The 22,500-nt window shown below is 44.9% G+C and overlaps 1 protein-coding gene and 3 long non-coding RNA genes across 6 annotated transcripts in view; all 4 read left to right on the top strand.

Annotated features, from left to right (window-relative positions):
* The window catches only part of LOC134183748 (uncharacterized), a 5,081-nt gene extending 1,986 nt beyond the window's left edge, over window positions 1-3,095 (top strand). Inside the window, exon 3 of the long non-coding RNA XR_009970548.1 lies at window positions 3,053-3,095. This is a non-coding gene — a long non-coding RNA (uncharacterized LOC134183748). The remainder of the gene's footprint in view (window positions 1-3,052) is intronic.
* A 6,076-nt stretch (window positions 3,096-9,171) lies between these two features.
* LOC134182824 (uncharacterized) lies at window positions 9,172-14,804 on the top strand. Its single transcript, XR_009970428.1, has 3 exons — window positions 9,172-9,220; window positions 9,285-9,360; window positions 14,738-14,804. It is a non-coding gene; the product is annotated as an uncharacterized LOC134182824 (long non-coding RNA).
* A 570-nt stretch (window positions 14,805-15,374) lies between these two features.
* On the top strand, window positions 15,375-17,840 carry LOC134182973 (probable serine/threonine-protein kinase DDB_G0281745). The gene is made up of 4 exons (XM_062650416.1): window positions 15,375-15,386; window positions 15,498-16,026; window positions 16,259-16,581; window positions 17,081-17,840. Exons 1-4 carry the CDS (start codon window positions 15,375-15,377, stop codon window positions 17,558-17,560), a joined length of 1,344 nt encoding a protein of 447 aa, XP_062506400.1. The 3' UTR covers window positions 17,561-17,840.
* A 4,578-nt stretch (window positions 17,841-22,418) lies between these two features.
* LOC134183277 (uncharacterized) overlaps window positions 22,419-22,500 on the top strand; it is a 3,479-nt gene continuing 3,397 nt past the window's right edge. For all 3 annotated transcript variants that reach the window (XR_009970474.1, XR_009970473.1, XR_009970472.1), the window contains exon 1: window positions 22,419-22,500. This exon is cut by the window's right edge. This is a non-coding gene — a long non-coding RNA (uncharacterized LOC134183277).

The following is a 22,500-nucleotide window of genomic DNA, read 5'->3' on the forward strand; positions in this document are numbered from 1 at the left end:
GTTTGTTTTGCGATTCTTTTGTAAAAAGTAAGAAACGCTAACAACTATTACCTGATCTTTACTCTGCGCTTCTCCGTTTGACGACAGTTTGACTGTAAAATGGAGGTTTACGACATCTCGGCTTTTCTGTCATAATGCGCGGGATTGTTACGTCACCCATTGTTGATGTGCCAAAGGTCTGCTGATTGGCTCTACAAATTCGCGAGAGTGATTCACACTGACAAGCTAGTATTACGTCACCTACGATTGCTGATTGACTGAAAACTCCCCGAGCGTGACACACGCTTACAAACAAACATAGATAGATAGATAGATAGATAGATAGTTACAAACAAACATAGGTACGTACAAACATACCGACAGACAGACCGGAAGTCAAGTCAGCCCATCTAGAGTGAGCTTCTTGCGAAGCAGTCCACCACTCATTGTGGTGTCCTTCTTTACGCTTGTAGCTTAATTAACTTGTACATAAAAAGTCATTGTAATATTGACTTTACAACTTTGAGGTGGAGAGGTCCTTATTTACAAGTGTAGTGAACTGGACAACACGTTAAAAAAGAGTCGTAGATATCAAATTCTGACCCCTTGGTGTTCTTTGTAGGAAGGGCTTAGATAACCTAATTAACGTAAATAAAAAATTAATGAAGCAAAGCTATAGATGTGTTGCTGGCTCTTCAACTTCACACTTGCAAACACATCCTTTCCGGATGACTGTGTGAGATAGATAGATAATCATAGTACAGTGATGGCAGACAAAACAGTAGGAGTGCGTGCATGTAAATGCAAAACGACAACACAAATCCCTGATGCCTACAGCGGGAACTGAACTGTACAGTGTATTGTCCAAATTTAGTGTCTTTGTGAGCTTCAATTAGGGTTAGGGTCAGCAAATAACATCACCTACATTGATCACGTCTTTTGGGGCAGGGCTAAATTTGCGCAAAGATGAGGAGAGGAGGCAGGTTTGAAGGGGTTAGGAGAATGCTTGAAGCAGTAACTGTTGAGTGTGTTGTTTCACTTATTCCTTGTTTATATGTTGTGTTATGGATAATACATTAGATTATATTACAGTGCAAGTACATGAGGTTTGTTGTACTTGATAGAATGTTATCGACAAGATTTACTTTCACTGTTTATATCAGCAAACCATGATGGTTGAGTTGTTGTGCAGCAGTAGACACAAGAATGTAATAATAGGTGTTTGTATGCAGTTAATAGGGATGGATGATGTAAGAGGTGTTAGACTGTGATGTGTAATTAAATAGCTGAAGGCAGAGGTGCCACACTTTGGAAGGACACGTCAGTTGGCTGTATACTATGCCACATACACACACGCTACAACATAAATCACACCTATTGTTTGTAACGAGCTTGTTGCAAGTGCACAAGACTGCAGTTAACTCAATGAAAATGACATGATGATTATGGTAGTAGTGGTTGTGGTGATGACGATGATGACAATTACGACAATGATGATGTTGTTTATGGTATGAGATCTACACATATTATAGTTCTAGCGTCCACTTATAAATCAACACAAAAATTTTTCTTAGCAACACAGTTTAGTAGATGTGCTATTTCTGATTTGCAAGAAATCTTGTACTAGCAAGTTTATGTAGGAACGTTCTATGAATTGGGGAGACTGAGGAGTGTCGTATTATGTAGGATGCATAGAAATGTGTAGGAGTGTCACTTCTGTAGATGAGTACAAACACTAATTTGGGAAATGTCTGTGTTTGTGTAGCTTACATACTACTACTTAGTAGCTAGTAAATAAAGCTGTGTTCTACTCACTTCAGAGCTACGAGTGTATGCGCATGGTTGTGTGTGTGTGTGTGTGTGTGTGTGTGTGTGTGTGTGTGTGTGTGTGTGTGTGTGTGTGTGTGTGTGTGTGTGTGTGTGTGTGTGTGTGTGTGTGTGTGTGTGTTACTGTTAGTTTGCGGTGGTATAGGTCTCGTAGGTCTCCTGTAGCTGCATGGGAAATAGCTATGAAGGGACATGTAGTGAAAGGATCCAAAACAAAGCAGCTTTAACGTTTCCTACGAATGTTTTGCTAGACGACATGGATTGTTCATCATCAGTCTTACATCTAAAACATATTGCTCTCTTGAAGATTGTGTATGACATATGTTGGTCATGTGCAACGGTATCCCATGGGACCTTCACTTGTCTTCTTGAAGAACGAGGAATTCGTTTGTTTTGCGATTTTTCTGTAAAAATTTAACAGACAGGTACAACTATTACCCGAACTTTACTCTGTACTTCTCAGTTCCACAACAGTTTGACCTTATTAACTTTATTGCTATGGATACGACATCTCAGCCTTTCTGTCATAATGCACGGGATTGCTAGGTCACCTATCCTTGGTGTCCCAAGGGACTGCTGATTGGCTCAACAAATTCCCAAGAGTGATTCACACTGACAAGCTAGTGTTACAGTCAGCTATTTTCTGTGTCCCAAAACGACTACTGATTGGCTCCTAACGTGACACACCCTTACAAACATACAGGTGTACAAACATAGATAGCAACTTGACAGACAGACTGGAAGTCAATTTAGCTTGTTTAGAGTAAGCTTATGGTGATATCCTTTTTTTACTCTTGTAGCTACCTAGAGTCTACTGTAACAGTATTTGCATTGTATGTGCACTTGTGTTTGTTTGTTTGTTTGTTTGTTTGTTTGTTTGTTTGTTGATTCTGAACAGGAGGGTGGGATGAAGTTCTATGGCAAATGTGCTTACTGTATTGAAAGCAAGTTTGACCAAAACTGGTTTAGTGATGACTTGATTTTACTAGATTTACTTTAGATGAATATTAAATTACACATAGAAAATGTTGTATGTAGCTACCAATTTGAGTGTTTGCTTGTGTAACAGTTAAAGGATTAGAGTATTGAGGTTACATTGTGGAATTGTGTTTGGTTAAGGACAGAGGTGAGTTGTATGTGAGGTTGATGTGCTATTTTTATAGTCAGTTGGTGTTGATACTTGTAGATGCATGTATTCATAATGTACTCACTGATAATAACATGTGATGTCTCTTATCTATGGTAGAGTGGAAGGACAGCTCTGCATTATGCTTGTGATGATGGTTATGTGTCTATTGTTGAGAAATTACTGTCAGCAGGTTGTCAGAAAGATGTCAAGGATTTTGTAAGTGTATTTGTATTCAATAGTATTTGTGTGTATTTTGCGAATTGAGAAATGATGTGAATGAGTGTCACAACTCTTTATCTAAGAGTTTAACATGCAGTCATCACTCTTAATTTGCTGTCAGTCATCTAATTTCCACACGAGTTCCTTCCAAGCTGAGTCAAGCCATTTCCTTGTTCACACAGCGTTCAGAAAAAGCAAGCCATGCAGCTTACTTAGTGGGCGTGTCTGTTGCTAAGCTACGGACGATCACATGTGTGTTTGAAACATCTGCGCTACCTTTCCTTGATCATGGATCGGCTACAATCTGCCTGCAAATTTCTGGATGGCATTACAACAATCTAATGCTGAAATACATTGAGAAGATTGGTTGTATTGCTAAAGTATGACGAGGGGAGAGGATCTGGTTATGTGAGACTACAGTTCAGCTTGGTTACTGTTCACATGGTGAAGGGCAGCCAAGGTGAGCCAAACTATGCTGGCATTGCTGTTTGAGGTGGTCCGTTCCAACACGGCTAAGATCGGCTCATGTTCACACAATCTTTCAGAGCTAGCCAACCCATGCTGACTTGTATTTGCCCAGTTACAAGTGCTCGTGTGAATGGGCTATAAGGACTAGTGTGTTTATGTGATGAACCTGTTGTGCATGCTGATTCAAGTAAACTTTCTTCAAGTAATATCTGTGTACTTTAATGTACATGTCAGTATCATCAGTAACCCTAACTGAAACCACCCTCAAACACTAATAATTATTAGATGCATGAGCAGACACTTTAATTTGTGTGTCATGTTGTCAAGAAAGATTAAGTGATGACAAAGTTGCAATGGCAATGTGACAGAATTTACATGCACGTGTGTTGTGAGCAGCTTACTTACTATAATCTCTTGTTGTTTACTGTTTTTGTATTTCATATCAACTGCTTGTTTTAGAAAGGATCAACACCTCTACATTTTTCCTGCTCACCATATTCCTGTTATGATCGTCATCTGTCAATTGTCAAGTTGTTGATATCATCAGGAGCGGATGTATCAGCAGTAGACAATGTAAGTGTACATTTGTTGTGTTTGTTTACAGTATATCTTGCTAATGTGGAGTATGTAGTTCACATTTGGTGAAGCTTAATCTATAAATGGTGACAGCAGTGATTGTGAACTCTGCCTAATAATTAAAGATATTCTGAAATGTTCCAAGAAAGAACAAACAGATAAATAACGAAGAAGCACTAAAGTGCTAAACCCTCGGCTGCTAGCTTAGGTTGCAAGGATGCATATATGGTAAGTCATGAGATACAAGGTCACATGGACATGCATCATTAGACACCATGCACATGCCAAGACATGTTAAGACAGCTGGCTGGGAAGGACAGGCAGTCTTGTGCCAAATAGCTTCACTTGCATCCAAATCTTTCGAGAAACACAGTAGAGTACACATACTGTTATGAAAGAACAGAGAGTAGACTGACAGGTGCATGTGCACGTAGCATACCGTAACAGTGGACTTCGTCTGTACCGCTCACATTGAATTTGTCTATTGACCGACTCACGTCTGGCTGGTCGTCGAGCTGGCCTTGTTTTACTGTAACCCTAGTGCATACGCACCTCGGGTTAACAATGAACTTGCTTGGAGTAGGTGGAAGAATGTAGGGTTGCACAGTTGCTGGGCGGAGCTTCGGCAACTGACGCTAACGCTGTGGCAAAGCAAGTTCCATCTGGGTTACATTTCTGTGCTTCAATTCTACACAGCTATGTTTTGTCATGGTTGATTGCTGCATATACTGCTCAGTTGGTGTCAGCTCACCCGTCAAGAGGTGCTGAGCTGTTTCAGCACACGGGCCTGATAGCGGGCGCGAACAAGGATTTCAAACCATCTGCATGGCTGAAGTATAATCTCGCTTTCTGCCGCTGTGCTGCCGCTGACCATTACCTGCAATCGGACTTTGCTGGCACTTACCTTTGGTCACTCTGTTTTACTGATGTTAACCTTGCCCGCAATGTCACCTGCTACCATTGTGGACCATCGGGACACATAGCTATGCAGTGTAATTTTGTTGCTTTACAAACCCATTGCAGCCCACGACCTTGTCTGTGAGAAAAATCACATTCACTAAAGCAGGCAATTCTAGGGAACCCTGCCACTGGTTCAACAAAGGTGTGTGCAACAAGTCGGCAGAGTCATGCAAGTACAACCACTGCTGCTCAAACAACAACTGCATGGACCACATCATTGTACCGCTTGTCCGCTCCAACGCTCCAATTAACGAACACTATCCGTCAACTCCAATTAATACTCACCGTTTGGCAACTTTTCTTCGACACCATCCCGATGCAGCTTTTGTTCAGTCTCTAGTGCGAGGCTGTTCTATTGGTTGGTTTCTCTGGCCTGAGGATTTCCCGTATTAACCCAAACCTTCTTACTGCCCACGATCATGCAGACGTTGTTCAGAAACAATTACAGATTGAATGTGATCACGGACACATGGCAGGGCCTTATGACGTACCACCTTTGGAAAACTTTCAGTGCTCAGGTATAGGCGTAGTCTCAAAAAAGGGAGGCGTATGGCACGTAATTATGCACCTGTCGGCCCCATTTGGGTCTAGTGTCAACGACTACATTTCCAAGGAAGAATTTGGTCTAAAATACAGTACTGTCGACAATGCTGTCACCATCCCTTAGCTCTTGGGTCCATCAACTGCCATAGTAAAAGTTGACATTAAGCATGCTTTTTGACTCCATCTAGTCTGGAACGGTCACTCGTTCTTTCTAGATTCAGAATTGTTGAGCTTGCCTGACATGAATCTGTTGACTTATGTCTCTCTCACAGGCTATGGTGCTTTCTATGGCGGTGCCTGGCTTTTGTGTAAATGGGTTGGAGCACAACTCAACCATCTGATAGCTTGGAAGGAACTTGCACCATCATCATAGCCTCTCTAACATGGGGAGACCAGTGGAAGGGCAAGAGAGTCTTATTTCATTGTGACAATCAGACAATAGTCTATTCATGGCAAAACAGCAGTTCCCGTTCTCCCAGCCATCATGAGTCTTTTACGGCGATTGCTCCTGATAGCGGCAAAGGGCAACTTTGCTATCAGTGTCTCATGTACCAGGCACCGATAACAGTATTGCTGATGCCTTATCTCGTTCACAGGTGACAAGATTTGGACAGCTAGCCTCACGGGCCCTTTCCGTTGCAACTCCAGTTCCACAGCTTGCCCTGGATCTCTGACCATTGATGCCCGCTACTTTATGCAGCAAGGGGTGGAAGCATCTACACGCAGAAGCTACCAAGCCAGCCTTGAGTGCTATCTTACATTCTGCGCGATGGGGCATCGTACTCTATTTCCTGCCTCTGAAGAAAAGATGATGGACTTCTGTGCCTTCATTGCACAGTCGGCCAGCTACGCAACCATCAAGGTCTATCTGGCAGGAATCCGGCTGGAGCACATTGAAAGGGGGTTCTCACACCTGTTTGATGACTCCCCTCGCCTCAAACTGTTGCTTAGAGATATTCGTCGCAAAGGTGCATACACTTATCAATTCCACTTGTCGATCTCGATGGATGTCCTCCTTAGTCTAAAAAGGTCACTTTGTGATGTTTCGGTCATGAACTGTTATGACATTTGTCTGATGTGATCGGCTTGTACACTCGCCTTTATTGGTTTCTTGCATTGTGCAGAGTTTGTAGCGACTGGCTCAAGACGTTTCTCGGACACCGATCTTCAACGCTTCGATGTTAGCACTTCAGGCGACGGTTTTCTTGTGTTTTTGCGCATCTCCAAGACAGACTCATTTCGTCTGGGCCACACCGTTTGCATTTATCCATCTGGGCGTTCTGTCTGCGCAGTTTGAGCTCTACACCGTTTTCTGGCAATTCGTGAAGGCACTCCTGGTGAGCCATTGTTTTGACATACTGATGGTGCCTACTTAACTCGCAGATCGTTTACCACTCGTCTGCATTCACTGTTACATGCAGCCGGCATCGAGGAGACACTCTACGTGTGTCATAGCTTCCGCATCGGTCCAGCAAAAACTGCTGCAGCTGTGTGTATGCTCCCTTGGTTGATCCAGACGTTGAGTTGTTGGTCTAGCGACTGCTACGGATGCTATGTCCGCTCTTCAGCAGAGACGGTCAGGGGAGTCCCTTTGCAACTGGCAGCCAAGTCTGCCCATGGTACTCCGGCTTTGTGTTTGCTTGCTTGAGAGTTGAACTCTGGAGGGAATATGGGGGTACGGTTAAGTAAGCGAGTTCAGCCTTATAGTTTGGGCAAGTCAGCCTTGGCTCAACAACAGGTCAAGGCTACTTCTTGAACATCAACTCAAATACAATCAGAGATAGTGCTCGGTTGCATTCGTTGTCAGGTAAAGGAGCTGGAGCTTGGGCGTCAGCAATTCTGTCTTCATCACGTGTTGCACTTTCACCACACGATTTTCGTTTGGCAACTATGATGAGGTTGGGATGTGGCATTCCTGCATTGAGCAATTGTTGTGACTGTGGCAAAGAACTGGACATCCAAAGATACCATCTAATCACTTGTAAGACTGCGGGTGGTCAAGTGCACACTCACAACTCAATTGTGTCAGCATGGTCTAAGTAACTGCCTTTCTCAACTCAACTTGCTACACAAACTAGAGCCACAATACAGGTACGTCAACAGTGACAAGAGGTCAGACGTCTTCGTTTTTGACCCAGATGTAGGTGCTGACATCGAATTAGATGTGTCGTTGGCTCATCCATGGTGTTTGGACTCAGTGACAGCAGCCTTCAGAGAAGAAGGAGTAGCAGCAATGAAACGGGTGGAGAAGAAAGAGGCAAAATAAAATTCTGAGCTACTGCCAGAAGGGTTCTGCTCATTGGTCATTCCTCTTGGTTTCGAACATTTTAGCCGTTAGGGCAAACAAGCTATAAGGCTGAACAGTATAGTATAACAGTATGGGCAAGCTCTACTTCTATTTGAAGCTTGGTGCCTCAGGCGGTTCAAGACACCCGGCACTCCGGGTGGTTTATAACCAGCGCTGTAGTTTGGAATTGTTTTGTGTCTGGCACTCCAGACAGTGTTGTTTGTGATGTGATTGATCTGGCGCTTGGATGATCATATGGTTCAATGTAGTTCGGCACTCTGAACGGTGTTCAGCAGTCGAGTTTGACGGTACTGAACCCCCTACTGTGAACTCCTCCAAAATCACGTTGCAACGCTTTGAAGTATGGTGTTCTCGTGGGCATGGTGTTAAGCATGATAAATGATGACAGGCGTGAGCAGTCATTAACTCGAGACAAGCATGCTCTAGGGTTACAGTAATATCTCTGTGGACTGATGGACGGAGAAAGGGATGGATGGACAATTGGAATGCGGCGCATATGCTCATTGTCATTGCTGGTGTTAATTAGTTAGTTATAAGAAACATTATTAGATAAGGACATTGAGGGACATTGTTTGTATTGTAGTAGAGTGGTATTGTAAATTATAATGGTGAAGTGATGATGTTGTTAGTTGGTGGTGTGACTGCATGGAAGTGGGACTGTATTTAGTGAAATCATGCATTGATAATGATTTTGTGTGAAGTCAAGATTATGATGTTGCAATTCATGGAGAGTAATGAATTATTATCCTCATTGGTCAGTCACATGACAGCATATGACATGGCTACGTGTTGATTGTGAATGATGACTGAATCAGCAGTGAATATCAGTTTGCTTAATTAATGTGTGAGCAGTAATAGAATGAGTTGCTGTACAACTTTGTGGCACAACAGCTAAAGAGATGTTTAGTCAACTGCATGACATTTGTCTTATTCATATTGTCTTTCTAACATTCACTTTTATCACACACTTGCTATGCTGATTGTGCATTGTGCATGTGCTGGATAATAAGCTGGTTAACTATTTATTGATTATATGTACTTTGTACTGTGTGATATTGTTATGTTTCATTGCACTAATAATACTGTCTATTATTGGACAGGAAGGACAAACACCATTACAAGCTGCAGAAGAACGGTTGCCAAGAGATTTTGGTTCATGCAAAGAAAATCGTTCTCGTATTATTTCTTATTTGAAAGAATTGGATGAGAATGTATGAGCTGATTGTCACACAGTATAGGTTGTGTGTATTGATTAGTGGTTATGTGTGATGTTAGAGTTCTGTTGCAGCTGGAAATTCAGCATCAAACATCACAGATAGTACAACTGCAGTTGCTGACAACGATCATCCAAGTAAGTGAGACAATAGAAACATTTGATAACATCATACAATAGACATTAACATCACTCGTAATACACTACTATGTTGTAAGCAACATGCTTGCTAGTTGCGATACCTTGTAGACACGAGACATTGTGGGCTTCATTGGGGCAACATGCCAGGTTGTGAGGGATTTGTGAATAATGAGTTAACCAGAGTGGTCAGCTTACACACTGAGCTCCGACAAGTGGCGTGAACCCAAGAGGTCACTCAGGGTGACGTTGGGAGATCAACGCTCGTTAGAATCACCATGTACATAATCCCAAGAGGTCAGTCAAGCTGACATTGGAGACTGTCACACCCCGCTTGAGCCCAAGAGGTCAGTGGAGTTGACGTTGGAGGCTCAACACACCATCACAAAACCCAGTCCGGTTAATGACGTACATGAGACAACTGGCTTGCATCGAAGATGTTAGTCGCATTGATGTTGCAACCTGAGTGAATGTACACTCGTAAATGTTGGGCCAAGACTGGCCAGAACAGGGCCTTTCCCCCAAATGGCACACTACCCCAAAGAAAGCTAGGAGACTGTGTGTGTACCAGGGCACTGGGATATACAGCCTGAGACCATCAAATTCAATATATGAGCATTAGTCGTCTCTATCGTGAGTAAATGTGAAAGAAAAACAGATGTCAGTCAGCAGTCCTAGGATGGAAAGTTGGTAGGAATGTAGTAATTCAATAGCTAATTGAATTAGTGATTAAACGCATACCACCTCTCTTTGTCAAAAGAAGGCGGGGTTTCAACCAGACTTCCACATATCACATTGCGGAAGTTGTCCGTTTTTGCTACTAAAATTATATCTACCCTATTTCGACCTTCAGGATTTACCATTGTCTCTGCTTCCTCATGTGCTCTGTGGTCATAAACTTCATGCCTGTACTCTGTTGGAATCCTGAGTTGGTTGTCGCACACCCCGTTTCATTATCCGGGATATGAGCAGTTTGTCAACGTATGCTGTTTGGTCGATCATGCCCCATGTTATGCTTGTCGTTCTGCTGGCATAATAACGAAAGGCTCTATTGTATTTCAGCCAGGCTGAGGGTTGGTATTCCGAGCTAGCTTGAGCGACTATAGACCGGTAGCCAATAAGTTTGTAACCTCGCGGCGGATCCGCTAGTAAGACTGTAGCCGCGTATGCAGACCAAGCCTGAAGCCACGAGCCGATGTCGCAGACATGCCTGCACTTTGGACCGGATACTGAGGCTTTCATTGCCATGGGGGTCCCGCCCGTGTTAGTCGTTACTTCAAGTATGGTGTCAAAGTCAACATATTGACCTGCTAGTATCTTCCTCTTTGTTCTCCTGGATAGCATCTAGGATGCCGGTTTATTGCTAGATCCGGCCATCCATGTGTGGCTGAGAGATGTGCAAGGGCTGGAACGACGTGATTTTAATCTTATGCGGGAACGGCGACTGAGCAATCTAGATTGTTGTTTGTGTGGTGATCGAGACCTTGATGATGAGCGAGAGCTTCGGCTGCTGTCGTTGTTCTGGTTCCCACGTTTGTGACTCCGCGACTCTCAGTAGGAAAGAGAACAGCGGACAGTCGGTTGATTCGTTTCGGCCTGGAATCAGTGGAGACAAGGTGATATTGCTCTAGGAACAAGCGAATTGACACGTCTGAAAGCAAAGCAATTTCTTCTGGAGACTGAGGAAGAGTAAGGGACGATGCTCGTCGTATTGAACGACTAGTGCGCTTACTCATATCAAGAAAACTACCAGCTAGGCAATGCTAATCGAACAATGCAATGTTCTCACAGTCATTTGTTGACGAGCGAAGCGAGCCTCTCTGTTGTCATGTCAATTGAGATCAAGATATATTTTATATATATATATATACACACACAGACCTGGACAAAATTATAGGACACCTGGCATTTTTGTGTCTAGTCTAACTTTGGCTCTGAATTTTTCTCCAGCAAAACCAAATGTTTTTCGAATTTCTTTTTGCATGGATTTCGGCATTGTTAGTATGTAACATAGCTTGAGTTTAAGACTGCAGCTGTACTTACTACCTACTGCGCATTTAGTTTGCTTTGAAGAAGGAAGACGGCCATTTCTACTTTTCTTGTCTTTGTACACGTTCGTCGCTCTTGGACGCTCATTCTTGGCATACAATCTAAGAATGCTCTGTAGTAGAGAGTGAAAGCAATTTTGTGGGTCATCTTATCAACATTATGAAAAAAAAAACGTGAATCATCTGTTTTTGCGCATTGATTTCGCCCATGTCATCACAATTTGAATTGTTTTGCCATTTTAAGCAATAAACAAACTTCAACGTATTCAAAAGTCATGCGACACTAACTATTTACAGAAAAACCCTGCTAAGACAAAAACTAAAAAAGTTACAGCAACAAAAGAACATTGACATGCCACTTCCGGTCCACGTTTTATGTAGCAAAATCTCAAACTGCTACCGCCAAAATGTCAGCTGCACTAAAACCGCTGCCCTTGAGATCGCCAAACTTAGGTGATAAGTTAGCCTGAACGTTCAGCTGCACGCATTTGCAGAGTCTTGTTCCGTGCGATATTTGACGAGTTGCAGCGATGCTTCGAGGCAAACAGCTGAGTCCAAAAACGCGAGGGAAAATTGAAGCTCTTCACTCAGTTGGCCATTTTGTGCGTCAGATCGCAGCTTTTGCCCGTCGCTTCAGGAATTCTGTTCATCGGTGCCTGCAACGGCTTTCCCATGGCAGCAGCGATTATGAAAAACGACGTGGACGTGGGAAGGCAACGACAATCCAGGAAGATCATCGACTGAAGAGAATGGCACTGCAGAACCGCAAAGCACCATCACGACTGCTCTCGTATCAGCTGGCTGATGAAACCGGCAAGCAGGTGTCAAGTAGAACAGTTCGTCGTCGTCTCAGTGAGACAGGAGTTAATGCTCGGAGGCCTAGAAAAAACTCACTGCTAACAGAAAACCATCGGCGTTTGCGACTGGGATGGGCAACCACTCACACACAATGGACTTTGGATGACTGGAAATCTGTTCTTTTTACAGATGAGTCAAAAGTCAGCATAGGAAACGATGGTGCGCTGTACGTTTGGCGTCGCAAAAGGTGAGGAATTTCTCCCCGAAATGTTGTGATCGTACGGTCCAGCACGTGGCTAGTGTGATGGTGTGGGGATTGTTGTGTTGGCATGGTGTGGGGTCTCTGGTGAAACTGGAAGGTCGTTTAGACAGCACGGTGTACCAACAGGTCCTGGAGGAGCACATGCTTACAGACGCAGCGGCACTGATAGGAGACGACTTTGTCTTCCAGCAGAACAACAAGTCAATCCACACGTCTCGGTCAACAAGACTGGCTACGCCAGCATGACGTCACACTGTTGGACTGGCCGCCAAAATCGCCTGATGCGAATCCAATTGAGAACTTGTGGCATGAACTCAACTGCTGCCAATCGTCGCGAACCGAGAACTGCAGCCGAGCTCTGGAATGCTCTACAAGAGGCGTGGCAGCAGATTCCAACCGTGCATGTCCGGAACTTGGCAGAAAGTGTTCCGCGACGTCTGGACGCAATCAGGAGGGCGAGAGGCGAGAACACTCGGTACTGAGGAACTGGTGAAGGGCTTCAATTTTTCTTCGCGTTATTAAAACCGGCTTTTTTAAAAGCCACTAAACAAAATCAGAGAGAGTCTAACTTAGGACGCTTACGCAGTCATGACGTCATACACTTTTAGGTCTTGTTTTCCGCAATGCGAAACGTAAAGAAAACAATTAGGGTCTACAGTATTCTCAAGAAACCTAACAATCAACGCGGTAACTATTAAGTTCTTAACAATATTGATAGTTGGTAAATTGTGACCTAATTATTGTGTTACTACATACCACAGCGGGGTGTCCCTATAATTTTGTCCAAGTCTGTATATATATATATATATATATATATATATATATATATATATATATATATATATATATATATATATTTATATATTTATATATTTATATATTTATATATTTATATATATTTATATACGTACGTCAGTAGTTGTCATATGGATTTTCGGCAAAATGGAAAGACGGATTGACAAAATGATGATGCCAGATGAATGCAATTTTGACTCTGTAACATGCGCTAAAACTTGAATCAAGGGTCCCCTTTCGAGGGGTTGACTCAATTACAATTTCTTGTCGAGAGTGAAATAACTCTAGATTTTGCTACCGTATGCGACTACAAAGCAAAGGAGACTGATGCGTGACAAATGGAATAAAAAGGAAAAGCTAAGAGAAGAGAAGAGTCTGTTTTTTGAGTTTCTGCGCTTTACTTTGACAGAAATTATTGCTACGCAACCATTATCACGTGACTACGCGACCATTGTTACGTATCTCAGTAAACGATTCAAGCATGAACGAAGAATGAAAGACAAAGCCAGAAGAAGAGCAACTGACAGTCTGTTTTCTGAGTTCCCGCATTTGTTTGACAGAAATTATTGCTACCTAAAGACGCAACCATTGGTACGCGAATAAGTAAGACAGAACACCATTGCTCGCCTAACACAATGCTAACTGAGCATTTACTAGTATTAATGCATAGTTGAACCGCTAGCTATTGACATTACAAAGGTTCGGCCAGCCTCTGTAATCTTCTACTCCTGATGTTAACCTGCGTTTATTATGTAAACTAATCAATGATGTCCGAGGGTCATTTCAAAGTTTGAGACACTCGTTGATAAACTGTTTTGTTATTAGCAACAACACTGCTACTTACACATTTATATACTAGAATTCTTCATTACATGTCAGCTGAATTTATTTATCTCATATTGTTTATTGGTAATCACATAATTAGGTGTAAAAGTTCACTCACTTTGTTGTCACAGAAGATAGGACATGGCAGGAAATTGGGCATGGGCGTTTCAATTTTTTTACAAATCACAGTCTTGGAGATCAAGCACAACCACTAACTCTAACCCTAAAGCCTGGTTCACAATATTGACGCTGATGCTGATGCTGGACTAGAAATGAATCCTATTGTAGCATCATCATCAGCCTCATCATCAAAGGATGCTGCCTACATCAAAGCGGTGTCTTTGATGTTGACGCTCAGCTGAATGTCAGCGTCAATATTGTGAACAAGCCTTAACTCTAACCTTAACTCTAATCCTAACTCTAATCCTAACTCTATAATATCTTAACCATAAGCTAAATTTCTGGAAGCTGCACTCGATATTTTGGGAAATTTGACGTGGCCATGCTTAATTTCCATGAGGCAGTTTTTCTGAAACATTGTAAGATAGTCGTTTACACCAAATATTTTAGTATTACTTAGTATATAGAAATTTAATTAACGAAAGTAAATGTACTTAATCCTCCATTTATTTTAGTTTTGTTTTTAAAGGTTGTACAAGCTCCACAGCAGTAGCAGCTTCTGGTCATTCCTTCACACCAGTGACAGGAAGAATGAGAGTCAGCTGATTAATTAAGTATCAGTGTTTTTGTTTGATTTCTGTAGGGATTCTTTCTTTTCTGTAGCTAGTTGTCTGGTGTGTGTTTAAACTAAGTTATGGTTTCCGTACCAAAGGCAGTCAAGACTACTACTTATCAATTAGAATATATAGTATACATTACCAGAAGAATAAGCATTCAATAGAACTGTTTTGGCTAGTGGGTGTACACTGGGGTGTAGCTAACTTCTAGCACGCAGGGCCACACACACATTGGGATAGTGTAATGGAATGGTCTCTGAACAGAAAGATATACTACGGTACTTGTGGTTAGGAAGAAAGAACGATTTGGGTTGATGAGGTTTATTTGGAATTGAGATGAGACCATACATGTATGAGCACTTTGAGAAAGTGCAAAGATATAAGACAAAGTGCAGTATTCATCCTAACGTTCATTAATTAAGTGGGACCAAATTTCTTTTTTATCTAGCTAGTAGTTTATCTAAATACAGGATGAGGCATGCGAGATCGCAGAGCAGCTATGTGTTTTTATCAATGCATTTTAACGTTTTAAAATAGTCTGCATTTGCCATGATCGTGTGGGTGTGCCATGATTTGTAATATAATGGGATATCTTACAGTGTAACTTACTGGCTAGTATATTGTGTGCTGTACTCATCTTATTATTGTAAGAATTTCTTTTGATTTGTACAGACCACTGCACCCATACTACGATTTCCAACAGAAGCGGTGAGAACAGTAGATCAGCAGTTGGTACAACAGCAGATTCAACAGATAGAGCAACTGACACAAGACGGTTTAGCAAGAGATAGGCAAATTGATGATTTGAGACGACAAAATGGTGATTTGAGACAGCAAATCACACATCTACAGATGGCACTGAGAGACGAACAACTGCTGAAAGAAGATGCAGTTGGTGAAGAGAGAAGGGAGAAAGAAGATCTACGACGACGATTACAACGAGAGCGAGAAGACAAACGCAACGTTCAGAAGGATCTTGATGAAGCTCGACAACAAATTGAGCAAATGAGCGTCAAGCAGGAAAATCTTATACGATTACTAAATGAAGAGCAAATAGAAAAGGCTAACATTGTAGAGCTGCTTTCAGATGCCGATGCTGCAATTGAACGATACAAGCAAGAACGAGAAAACGAAGTTTTCAATATTCCCTCACATGACATTCAATTGACTGGCACAGAACTAGGACGTGGATCCTATGGAGGTGAGATGCACATCTTATTAGGCCAGACTCAGAATTTACACGACACAACTGGCTGTTAGTCTAAGGCCGGCTTGTGCTGGCTTATCGATGAATGCTGGGACAGATCAGCACACGGCTCAGCATGGCTTGAACTGCATTTACTTGACATTTTCACATAGAGCTGACCTGCATGTGTTTGCCTTGTAGGGTTGCTTGTATAAACTAGAAATTAAGAAATTGTATTGTGATTTAGCTGTTTCTATTGGATATTGGTGTGGCTGTCCTGTTGCTGTCAAGCGTTTGTATGATGAGTTCTCTGGTTATGAACGATACATTCAACTTGTGAAACAAGAAGCGTCTGTAGCATGGAAGATACATCATCCCAACATTGCTGCTGTTTGTGGTGTCACTCTGGAGAAAGAAGTCAAGAAGGCGTGGATTATCATGGAATTACATAGCGGCTCCATTTCTAGTGTGATCGATGCATGCCAAGAAGATGCTGCACCTCTCACTGTACGAGAAAAAGTTGACATGGCACATGATTCTTTGTGTGGATTGGATCACATTCACTCGATGGTAAGAAAAGTAAATGAAGTAAGGTTGAACCATTCTGTGATATCATCTCAATCACACGTAAATTATCAAAATTGTAAGTAAAGTTGAGGTGATTATACGAATGCCAGATTAGCAAAGACAGACGAACAGACAGATATATAGCCAGACAGACAGACAGATTATTTTGAGCATAATGTCTTAGCCTATTATAATATTCATCGACAAGGAGAAGACTGACAAACATGCTTGTAATCAAACAAGTGGGGAGGAAGACAAACTTTAAGGCTGACAGTTATATGGAATGATGAATAAATGAGATAGTAATCACACAGTTATATATAGATTGTTTAGTCGATGAGCATCATAAGTGAAGGATAAGAACGTAAACAACCTAAATTATACAGAGTTGTCACTTATGGAAGGATCAACACAGACTTACAAGTAACTCTTCAGACAACTACGATATCCATGTAGATATTTTGTTCTTTTCTTGATTGTTTCTGGTCTTATGTTGTCATAGCAACCCATGGAGATTCTCCACGGTGACATCTGTCCAAGGAACATCCTGGTAACTGCAACGATGAGAGCCAAACTGGGTGATCTAGGAGCCGCTCGTTTTCAAGATGCTTCACTTTCAGTCGGCCTTCTCAGTCCAGAATACACAGCACCGGAGAGATTTGATGCTCCAGCTCTACCAAAAAGCAAGGAGACGGATATGTACAGTATGGCTGTGACCTTATGTGAGCTGTTCACTGCTGTTACTCCAGACCGTCGAAAAAGAATGGATCAAGTCTTACTCATCCGTCAGCTGAACGTCCGTTCCTTATGTAAACACTTGATGAGAGATAATCCTGCCACACGACCAACAGCAGCCGAAGCTCGCAATATCATTAGTCGTATTTGTGTGAAAGACGAGTATAAAGCGTGTCCTCCTAAACGAATGGTAAAGGGCAAGATGGATGGAGTGGCCGATGTCACTCTTGTTCAGCCCACCTTGTGATGTGGACATGTCACTGAACCACGTGGTTGTATTTCTTACTTGATATCATTTCTATGTTCCTACACATTATGACAACATTACTTAGCAATAGCAATAAGCTATGTTTGCATTCTGTATTCTTAGATTGACCAGACAAGTTTGAAGTAGCATTTTTCAGTGTTTGAACTTTGATATTGTTATTGGCAGGTTTGATGTGTACACTCTTGTCACGTGTTATGATAATAGGGTTTAGTATTTGTACATTTCCTGTTGTTAATAAATTTTCTGTTGACATGTCCAACTGTTTCCATCTTGTCGTTCTACCCTATCATGTGAAGGTCCACTTTAGTAGTATTACTAAATTTAATTGTACAGCAAAGTTCCATTGAAGAAGACAATGTACAGTGGTGGGGATTACATGACAGCAACCTGTAAAGAGTGTTTGGTTAACTTAACTTAATTAAGCAACAGTTTCAATCATTAATTTTTCTAACATTGTTGTTGTAACACTACAAACGTGTTCCTGTTGTTTTATGATAATCTATTTGCAATGGCAAGTCCAGTCTGTCCACATGTACACTCAAGACAATATAATCTACAAGCAATCAATCAAAACAAGTCAATATAATTCATTAGCATGTCAACTTCTCAGGTAAAGCCTCATCTACCTCATCAGCCTATTAAATGAGCATCAACCTACATTCTATCCTCATTACGAAAAAGATTCTGCATCAGCAGTCTAGTCTCTATATCTATAGCTAACTAGAGTGTGAGAGTTACTTGAGTGATTCTAATGTGGCTACAATTGTCTAATATTATTTAGGACATTTAGTTAATTAATTATAATTAAAGAGCTTCAGATCGTAGCAGGCATATGGAATGTAAATATTTAATATTTTCGGTCAACGAGTGGTCTGTATTTCGTTTGCTGCATCAAATCACCGAAAATGATTGAAAGCAAGACAGACAGACAGAGAAAACGCGTGCAATGTAAACTCGGTGGTTGTCGGCAGCGGCGGCGGCGCGGTGCCGTCGGCCGCGTGTCTTGCGAGCCGTCTTGTTCAGGCCGACCCGTTGTCTTGAGGCGTCTTATCCAGTCTGCTTCGAGAGCCAGTCTGCTGGCGTGGTCGGTCTCCTGTTGGATCGGCGTGACGTGCCAGACTTCGTCGGGGTTGTGGTTCTGTCGTTGCAGTGTAGGTAGATCTTCTTTCGGTCCCACGACCGAAGCTTGTTGCGGTGGTGTCTCATGCGCGCTCTGAGCGTGTCGCCCGTCTGTCCGACGTATTGCTTGTGGCATCCCGCAATGGCGCAGGTGATGACGTAGATCTTGTTCTTCGATTTGCAGCTCAGACGGACTCGCCGTCGTCCGCCTATCGGGTGGGATCGGCCGGTGCTCGTACTGCGCACGGCGCAGCCGGTGGTCATGGATCTGCACGTTGCACGTCTCACATTGTGCGTGTCCACACGCCGTCGTCTGTGGTGTGAACTCGAGATGTGGCGGTGCCCTCGAGTCGTCGTATACGTCCGTCTTTTCGGTCTCTACGGTAACGTCTTTCAGACGGGCACTGGTGATGTGGTCTCTAATGTTCTTTGCTCTCTTGTAGGCGATCATCGGTTCTCGACCGAGCGTGTGTCGGAGCACTTCGTCTTGCGAGAGCATCGTCTGCCACTCCGTGCGTACGATTTCGCCGATGTCGGGAAACCACGGTGAGTAGGTCGTAACTCGATCTGTTTTCGTCGTTCTCGTGGGCGTCGGCGCCGTCGCCGTCATCGTCCACGGCGACGACGTCGACGCGATTGCGTTTGCGCTTTCGTTTCCGTTGGGTCTGTCCGTGTCTCGGTCTTTCTCGTTGTCGTGGGCGTTGTGTCTCGCATCCCTCCCGGGTCGCGCCGATTGCGGCGGCGGCGGCGGGAGGGGTGCGTCGTGTGTGCGGTAGTCGTGCGAGTAGGCTATCCGTTTGTCTACTCGGGTAGCCTCTGCGGGCGAGTCTGCGTCTGCGGTCCGTCAGGATTCGATCGTACTCGATCGGATCCGACGTCGATCGGAGAAAGCGATTCGCTTCGCCCGACAGTCGACGGCCCGCTTCGTGGCCGCGGTGTGGCACGAGGCGTGGTCGAGGTACTGGAAGCGGTTTGTCGGTTTGAAGTGTGTCTTGGTGTCCAGTATGCCGCCCGTGGCGCGGAAGCGGTCGCTTTTGTAGGCGTGGACGTCGAGAAAGATCGCTTCCGTGTCGCTCTATGGCGTGTGTGAATTTTATAGTGGGGTGTGTCTGCTTGAGTCTCGCCAACATGGCGTCCAGGTGGGCGTCGGTGTCCTCCCACACGACGAATATGTCGTCGATGAAGCGCTTCCAGAGGCGCGGTTTGATCGGTTCGTCTTCGATGAAGCGATCCTCGAGTCGCGCCATGAACAGGTTGGCGAGCGTGGGCGCGACTCGCGTGCCCATGGCGACGCCGAAGCGTTGTCGGTAGATCTTGCCGTCGAAGGCGAACAGGTTGTCGGCATGTCGGCAAGTATGTGGTGTAGGAAGACCTCTGCGATGCGGGCGAGAGCCGGGTCGTCGCCGTAGTGTCGTCGTAGCATGTCGACGCATGCTCGAATGCCCTCGTCCTGGGGTATGTTCGTGTAGAGCGACGTGACGTCGATGGTGACCAGTGTGGCGTCGCGTTCGATTCGTGTGACGAAGTCACCCGAGTCCCGTATGTACCTGTTCTGTTCGAGTCCTCTGTGGGCCCGAGCTTCCGGATACTATCGGTCGATAGGCCACCGGGTTCTTGTGTACTTTGCTCAGAAAGTAGAGCTGTTGTGTTCTGACGCGGCTCGGCGTCTCGATCAGGTGCCGGAGCGTGTCGCGGTCAAGGAGACCGTGCTCGTTTATGATCGAGATGGATCGATTAATTCGACTCGTTATGGCCGGTGTCGGGTCGTTGTCGAGTCGTTCGTACGTGCGGGCGTCGTCCACGTGCCCGAGGCCTTTTTCGACGTATACGGACGACGATCATCGATCCCTTGTCCGCCTTCTTCATGACGATGTCGGTGCGTTTGCTCAGTCGCTCGAGGGCGGCGCGTTCGGACGCGTCCAGATTCTGGAAGATCTTGTTTCTCGGCCTAGACTCGGCCAGAGCTCGTCTCGTTCGCGTTATGTACGCCTCGAGGGCGGCGTTTTTCGTGGTCGGCGGCTGCCATTTCGAGACCGTTCTGAACGGCGGTGTGGGTAGTCGGTAGGCGTCGTCCGGAGACGTAGCGGTCGGTGTGACCGAGGCCTCTTCTCGGGTCTCCCATCTCTCCGCGTGTAGTCTAAGGCGGAGTTTGCGTGCGAAGGCGTCGAATTCGTGTGGCAACCTCTGTCGGTTCGGTCTCGTTTCGGTTGGGACGAACGTGAGTTCTTTGTCGAGTACGCTCAACTCGGCGCGCGTGAGTGTCGTGCCGCTTCTGTTGAAGACGAAATCGCTGACGTGGTCGTCTAGGCGACGAGCGGTAGTGGTGGTGGGCTTGGGCTTCGCGAGACGGCGGCGTCTTGCGAGTGAGACTCCGAAGTCGTTCGTGTGCTCGGTTGGTCTGTTGTCTCGATGCACGGACTCTATTGCATTACCATCATCATTAATATCATCCAAAACGTCAACATCGTGTTCACGGTGGTGCTATTCGTGCAATCAACGTAATTATCGTAATTATCGTAATCATCGTGTGCGACTCGCGGTCGGTGCGTTTTCGTAGTGTTCAAAGTACGTCGTCTCGTTCTTCGCTTTCTTCGTCGTACGCTCGTTCGGCTCGTCGTCGTCCTCGTCTTCAGCTGCGTCGACCTAGACGGTTCGGACACAGACAGAGATGCGTTATTGTCGTTAGTGTGCGCAACGTTTAATATGCGATTGCCGACGACAATGTCGTGGTAGTCGTTGCGGTGGTGGTGGTGGTCGTCTGTCTCGGACTCTGAGTCGTCGGTCAGTGTTAGAAATGATTTACCTGTTCGCCCGTGTGTGGGCGTCGGTTCGTGAGAGTGCCGTCGGTTCTTCTGCTGCTGCGGGTGTTGTTTTCTCTTATTCTTCGAAGACGACGCGGAGGAGAAGGAGAATGGCGTCGACGAAGAACTCGGTCTCTTGAGGTCGTTCATTTTCGCCTCTCGACGGCGTTTGCCGGTTTTTCGGCCTGTAGCCGCTTCATACGTGTGGCGTGGTCGCGCACCATGGTCGCCTTCTTGGACTTGGTCTGAGCGTTCGATTCGGCGTCGATCGCCGCAGCGATGTGCGTCTCTGTCGTGTCGAGTTCCGACTTAAGCTGGTCTCGTACCTGTAAGTAGTGTTGTTGCACGAGCTCCAGGGTTTGACTCTGGTAGCCCCTGGTCAACTCTTCGAACTTCCGGTCAAAGTCCGTGCGAAAGCTCATCTGCCGTCGAATGTCCGTCTCGACTCGCAACCAACCCGGTGTCAAGTTGGCCGCTCTCGTCTCATCCACGTAGGCCGTGTGGTGGCGAATGCTCTGAGTTTCTCGGTATAGTAACGGTGCCTGTCGAGCAGGCGTTCGAGGGGCGCGTCCGGCTCACCCGCGGTCATCAAATCGTCGACCTCGGTCGGTTCGACTCGTAGGCAGGACAGTAGGTCTCTGCCCGATATGTGTGTGTCGTTGGTGCCGACGCCGTCGCCGCCGGGGAGTGTCGGCGGGTTGATCCATCACCATCTGCCGTGGTGGTTGTTCGAGTTGTTGTGGCGGTGGCTGCTGTTGTGGCGGTGGTGGTTGTACGAGTTGTAGTGGTGGCGGTGAACATCTTGGCGGTGGTGTGGGTAGTGGGTAGTGGCGGCGGTGGTGTGGGTAGTGGCGGCGGCGGTGGTGGTGGCGGCGGCGGTGGCAGTGGTGGCGGCGGCGGTGGCAGTGGTGGCGGCGGCGGTGGCAGTGGTGGCGGTGGCGGTGGCGGTGGCGGTGGCATGATAGTCCACGATGGCAGTGGTGGTTGTGAGGGAGAAGG

The sequence above is a fragment of the Corticium candelabrum genome, chromosome 8 (assembly GCF_963422355.1).
Source record: "Corticium candelabrum chromosome 8, ooCorCand1.1, whole genome shotgun sequence".
In the NCBI taxonomy this organism is placed as follows: domain Eukaryota; kingdom Metazoa; phylum Porifera; class Homoscleromorpha; order Homosclerophorida; family Plakinidae; genus Corticium; species Corticium candelabrum.